The 6,000-nt window shown below is 40.4% G+C and overlaps 1 protein-coding gene across 1 annotated transcript in view; it reads right to left on the reverse strand.

Annotated features, from left to right (window-relative positions):
• The window catches only part of HNMT (histamine N-methyltransferase), a 36,804-nt gene extending 31,357 nt beyond the window's left edge, over positions 1-5,447 (reverse strand). The window contains exon 1 of the mRNA XM_022569632.3: positions 4,653-5,447. Within this exon, the coding sequence (XP_022425340.2) occupies positions 4,653-4,789 (137 nt within the window). The 5' untranslated portion in view covers positions 4,790-5,447. The remainder of the gene's footprint in view (positions 1-4,652) is intronic.
• Positions 5,448-6,000: the final 553 nt, after the last annotated feature.

The following is a 6,000-nucleotide window of genomic DNA, read 5'->3' on the forward strand; positions in this document are numbered from 1 at the left end:
TATTCACTCTGTATATAAAAGCTCACATCTGGGACATCCCTGGTGGTGCATTGGTTGGGGGTCCGCCTGCCGATGCAGAGGACACAGGTTCGATTCCTGGTCCAGGAGGATCCCACGTGCCACGGAGGGGCTGGTCCCGTGTGCCATAACTACTGAGCCTGCGCTCTAGAGCCCACGAGCCACAACTACTGAGCCCGCATGCCACAACTGCTGAGCCTGCGTGCCTAGAGCCTGTGCTCCACAGCGGGAGAGGCCACTGCGATGAGAAGCCTGTGCACCACAATGAAGAGTAGCCCCTGCTTGCCTCAACCAGAGAAAGCCTGAACGCAGCAATGAAGACCCACAGCAGCCAAAAAATAAATAAATAGATAAATAAGTAAATTTATATATAAAAAAAAAGCTCACACCTGCTCACCCCAACCTCCCACTCCATCCCTCCCCCAACCCCCTCCTCCTTGGCAACCACCAGTCTGTTTTCTGTGTCCGTGATTCTGTTTCTGTTTCCTAGGTAGGTTCTTTTGTGTCACATTGTAGATTCCACATATAAGTGATACCATATGGCATTTGTCTTTCTCTTTCTGATTTATTTCACTTAGTGTGATAATCTCTAGTTGCATCCATGTTGCTGCAAATGGCGTTATTTCTTTTTCTTTTTTTTTTTTTTGGCTGCACTGGGTCTCTGTTGCTGCGTGCAGGTTTTCTCTAATTACTCTTTGTTGCAGTGCACAGCTTCTCACTGCAGTGGCTTCTCTTGTTGCTGAGCATGGGCTCTAGGAGCGCAGGCTTCAGTAGCTGCAGCACGTGGGCTCCGTAATTGCAGCACGTGGGCCCTAGAGTGTGCAGGCTTCAGCAGCTGTGGCTTGCGGGCTCTAGAGCACAGGCTCAGTAGTTGTGGCTCACAGGCGTAGTTGCTCCGTGGCTTGTGGGATCTTCTGGACCAGGGATCAAACCCATGTCCCCTGCATTGGCAGGCAGATTCTTAACCACTGCGCCACCAGGGAAGTCTCACAAATGGCATAGCTGAGTAGTATTCCATTGTGTGTATGTACTACATCTTCTTTATCCATTCATTTGTTGATGGACATTTAGGTTGTTTCCATGTCTTGGCTATTGTGAATAGTGCTGCTAGGAACATAGGGGTGCATAGGGGTGTATATTTTTGAATTATATTTTTGCCTGAATATATACCCAGGAGTGGGATTGCTGGATCATATGGTAGTTCTATTTTTAGTGTTCTGAGGAACCTCCATACTGTTTTCCATAGTGGCTGCACCAACTTACATTCCCACCAACAGTGTAGGAGGGTTCCCTTTTCTCCACACCTTCTCCAGCATTTGTTATTTGTAGACTTTTTAATGATGGTCAGTCTGACCAGTGTGAGGTGGTACCTCATTGTAGTTTTGATTTGCATTTCTCTAAGAATTAGCGATGTTGGGCATCTTTTTATGTGCCTGTCGGTCATCTGTAGTGAATTAACTCTTTGAATTCTTACAACTCCTCTATGAGTTAGATACTATTATCATCCTATTTCATATATTATGATGATAACTAAGAATTATTGAAAACTTGCTATTTTCCGGGCAAGGATCTAAATGCATTATATGTGACAACAACAAACTTTACTATTTACAGCTGTATGCTATAACCATCCTCACCCTGTTTACCACCTCCAGATAGCGGATTGAATAATTCCTCTGTGAAAAAATAATCCACGTCACTAAATAAACTTATCTATATTGGCATCTGAGAATCTCCCATCAAGTGCAAAATCTACATCCAATTACTACAGTAAGCCAACTGCTCAACAGACTGTTCCTGTACATACACAGAGAGGACCTGAACTAATTTTTACTGCCTCATTATTTGATTGGATGGACAACCAAGACTCATCAGTAGTTGGGGAGCTCCCCTAACATGAGAGAGACCAAAAGAAACAGAAAAGGAGAATTCAGAAGAAACATGCACAGAGCAGAGGAAAATTTTATAATAGATAAAAGTCGGTATTATATCTATGAAAGATGAACAGGATGCTATAAAAAAGCAACATTCTTGGAAATTAAAAATACAATAGCAAACAATAGAGGGCTGAAAGATAAAATTGGGAAAACTGGAAATATAAGAAAATTAGAGAATCAACTGAGAAAGTCTTCTGTTTGATGAATAGAAGTTCCAGAAAGAAAAAAAAAAAAAAAAAAACAGAGGTCAGGAATGATTAAATAATACCAAAGCTTCCCTAAACTGAAGGATCTGAATCTTAATTGAAATGGCCCAGGGACTACTCACAAAAATGGGTGAGAAAGACCCACACCATAACTCATCATCTTAAAATTTCAGAATACTAGATATAAGAGAAGATCCTAAAAAACAAAAAACAACAAAAAGGTCACAAACCAAAGATGAAGAATTTGAATGGCATTAGATTTCTCAACAGTAACTAGAAGACCATGGAAAAATATCTTTAAATTTCTGATATAAAATCATTTTCATTGTAGAGTTTTATACCCAAACTATCTAACTATCTAACAATGATGAGCAAGGAGTGAAAGCATTTTTAAACACACAAAGTCTCAGAAAATTTACCTCCCATGTGCTCTTTCTTAGAAAGCTCTTAAAGGATTAGCAGGGAAGAAAAAAAAAAGACTAAAGAAACCAAGAAAGAGACAGCATCAGATCCAGAAGCTGGGAATTCAGTACTGGAGAGAGAAGGGAATTTCTAGAAGATGAAATAAATTCCTCATCAATACTTGTATAGCAGGCCAAAAGCAAATCAACCCAGACTGGAAAAAAAGAACAGAGAACTCCAGAAAAGATGTTCCCATGAGGAAAAATCAGCAGGTCACTTGATCTGTTGGAATATATTGAGAGGAGATTAATACTTCTGCTTGGGGTATAAGTAGTGATAGGTACATAGGAAGCTAAGTAAATAAACTAAAATCAAGACAGTAGTTAACTCTAGGAAGAACAAAAGGCTGTACATGAAAGGAAATATAATGATAGTAGTAATGATAGTATAAATGCATTGTTCAATTATGAAAAATATTTACACAGGCAAAATGATATGATATAAACAAATTAACCAAAATTTAGACATATATATGTATATATTCATATATATATACATACACGTATATATTATATATACCCACTATATATATCTATGTTGTATTGACATGATGGGGAGAGGGGTGTGCATGTTTATTTAGCTACTTTAATACATCAAAATTAAGAAAGAGAATAACATGTTATTTAGAATTAGGAAAGAAAATTCCATAAGCAACAACTAAATGTTTTCAGAGTGTTGAAAGTGGTTGTCTCCGGAGAGCCCCAATCAGGAATGAAGTGGGTAAGGCAAGGAACCACTATCTTTGTTGTCGTTACTCTAAGCATCCATAGTATGTCTTCAAACCAAACGGATGGCGGAAGTAAACCAAGGATCTGCGTAAGCCACAGACATGAACACAGATGCTCAGTATTGCAAAAGAACTCAGAAATTAACTCATTACCTTTAATTTTTGAAATGAACAAAAAGACTCAAAGAAGTAAACTATAATTAGTTCCTAGATAAGAAATTGTATTTGCTGTCTGCTTTGATTTTTGCATTGTTATCCTATTACTTATTAATATATGATACTCAATTTTAAAAAAACACATTTAAAAACTGAACCATGAAAAATAGAAGATAGAAAGGGAAATAAAATTCCATATACATCCAACAATGCCTTCTCTGGTCAGGTGGAGTTAACTGTCCTGGTGAAAGCATTACAGGCCTACAATAGAAAAATCCAGCAAAAGATAAAAATATCAGTTTCCTTTGCTGATAGGAAACTTTCCTTTCCAGTTGCAAATTGGATCCCCAGCCATTTCCCCCAGTTTTCCATCATTATTTCCTGAAGCGCAGAGTAAGTTCCCGCAATCCACCCCCAGATAAGTGATTTGATTATCATTGCCATGTGAAATCTGTTACTCTCATAATGCTTATCAGCTCTGGCACAAATTGAACACATTAATCACCCAAAAAAAAAAAAAAAAGGAGTCTGCGAGAAGGGTAGACACTAGTGAGTTTCACTGATAATGGGAAAATGCTTTTTTAGGGCCACATTGCTAATATTAAGTTGAAAGTAAAAGACAATTATTATTATTTTGGAGAGAGGTAACTATAATAATGGATAAGGAGAATGAATTTAAATGGGTATTAAGAGAATTGAGAGGCACCCACTCAGTCCTCAGGGGTAAATAGTATTTGGTAATTATTTGATTCTAATGCAAAAATACTGGACTTCGTTGGGGATTTTTTTTTTTTTTTTGGAAGGTAAAATTTGGAGGAGGGCTGAAAAATTTGAGCTCAAAGATTGGGATCTTATCTTTTCCCAAAGGAACGTGGATTTGTGCCTTCAGATGGTTAACGCTTATCTCCGAGCAGCTGGAAATCCAGCACAAATCAGAGCCTTTGAATGTTTCAAGCGAGCGTCTAACTGAAACGCGGCAGGAGAAGGGGCACCGGAGGGTCGAGCGGGGCGGCTGTCAGTACCTCGTTCTTATCCCCGCGCCCAGCCTCCCGGAATGGCCTTGACCCATCTATCACTGCACAGAATGAGACCGAGGCTTGTCCATGGGACAAAAACGGCCTTTTTTTTTTTTTTTTTTTTGGTTACCTTGCTATTATGCCCGGCAGCTTCTCGTCCATGAATTGCTGCATGCACTGATGCTCCGTGGAATTGTTGAGAAACCTCCGGAAAGATTCAACATATCTGCTGTGGTCAGAAAACAAGCTCTTCATGGAAGATGCCATGTTTGGTTTTCTGAGAAAGACAAGGAGGGAAGGGAGGTCTAACTTCCCTCTTCCCTTCCTTCTCTTCCCTGTTCCTTCTTTCTCTCTTCACCCGCACCAGTTTCTATTCAAGAAAAAAAAAACCCACAAAAAAGCCCTGCTTTGAATTTAATGTGCTGGAGAGGTTAGGTTTGCAAAGCTCGTTACTAAGTGACTGTTTGTACAGGACTTTGCCCCTGAGACTTTAACCCCAGCACGGGCGTTTTAGAAGAAATGAGTAGTAAAGCAAAGCAGTAAATCCACTGCTGAAACTTGTTCTAAAACTCATGAAGTTCAGAAAGCCCTAAAAACAGACGACATTCAAATCATTTCCTGTTTTGGCATCAGGGGCCAGCCAGTAAGTTCCCAGTGGGAACGTGGCTGCTTTCAGCGCCAAAGGCAGCAAAGGCAGGAATAAACAGGCCAGCTGCAAGGTTACAAACCACTTCCAGAAATCTACAGCTGCTGAATCTTTGACAAAAGATTGTCATCTGCCTCCAGGCTTTCTGTTGGGAGAGTTTCATGCCTTCACATCCCTAAACACTTGAACTTTAAACTCTGCTGCATTTCTTCATATGCTGATTGATTTGTTGTGATTCAGGAACAGAGCTATCTGAAAGGTCTGAGAAGCCTAGTTGGGAGGTGAAGATGGGGGAGAGGAGGAGGGGGCGGAGAAAGAAGTCTCAGGGAAGAATGCAGGACACTGGAATCCTTCAATCCATAGGAAACCTTCCCTAAGTGCTTCTGAACGTGGGATCCTAAAATGTAGGATTGGATGAGCCTTTGGAGGCCCAGTGGTGTCACCCATCTAAAGAGCCAAAGCGGGGCTTCCCTGGTGGCACAGTGGTTGGGAGTCCACATGCTGGGCCTTTTACCTGGGAAATGGTCTTTAAGAAATCCACCCCTTATCCAACATGGGATGTTAATAATAGTATCCAAATGATGAAGGAGTTATGAGAATTAAATTCATATACCTCTCTTAGAAATGTGTCTGCCTAAACCATTCTCTTCCTCTGATGCAGGTCCAAAGCTGCCCTCTAAGCATTCAGCGCACTCCTCACCCCTCTTTAATAAACATCTCATGGTCTCACTGCTCTTAGAGCCAGTGCTTTCATCCTAGGAGGAAATGGAAACTCTGGAAAGTCAGATTACTGTGGATGTATTGATAGTTTCTGACTCTGCCACTAATAAAC

The sequence above is a fragment of the Delphinapterus leucas genome, chromosome 8, assembly GCF_059928025.1.
Source record: "Delphinapterus leucas isolate spDelLeu-1000000601 "Yukka" chromosome 8, BTC_Dleu_Yukka2, whole genome shotgun sequence".
NCBI classification, from domain to species: Eukaryota; Metazoa; Chordata; class Mammalia; order Artiodactyla; family Monodontidae; genus Delphinapterus; species Delphinapterus leucas.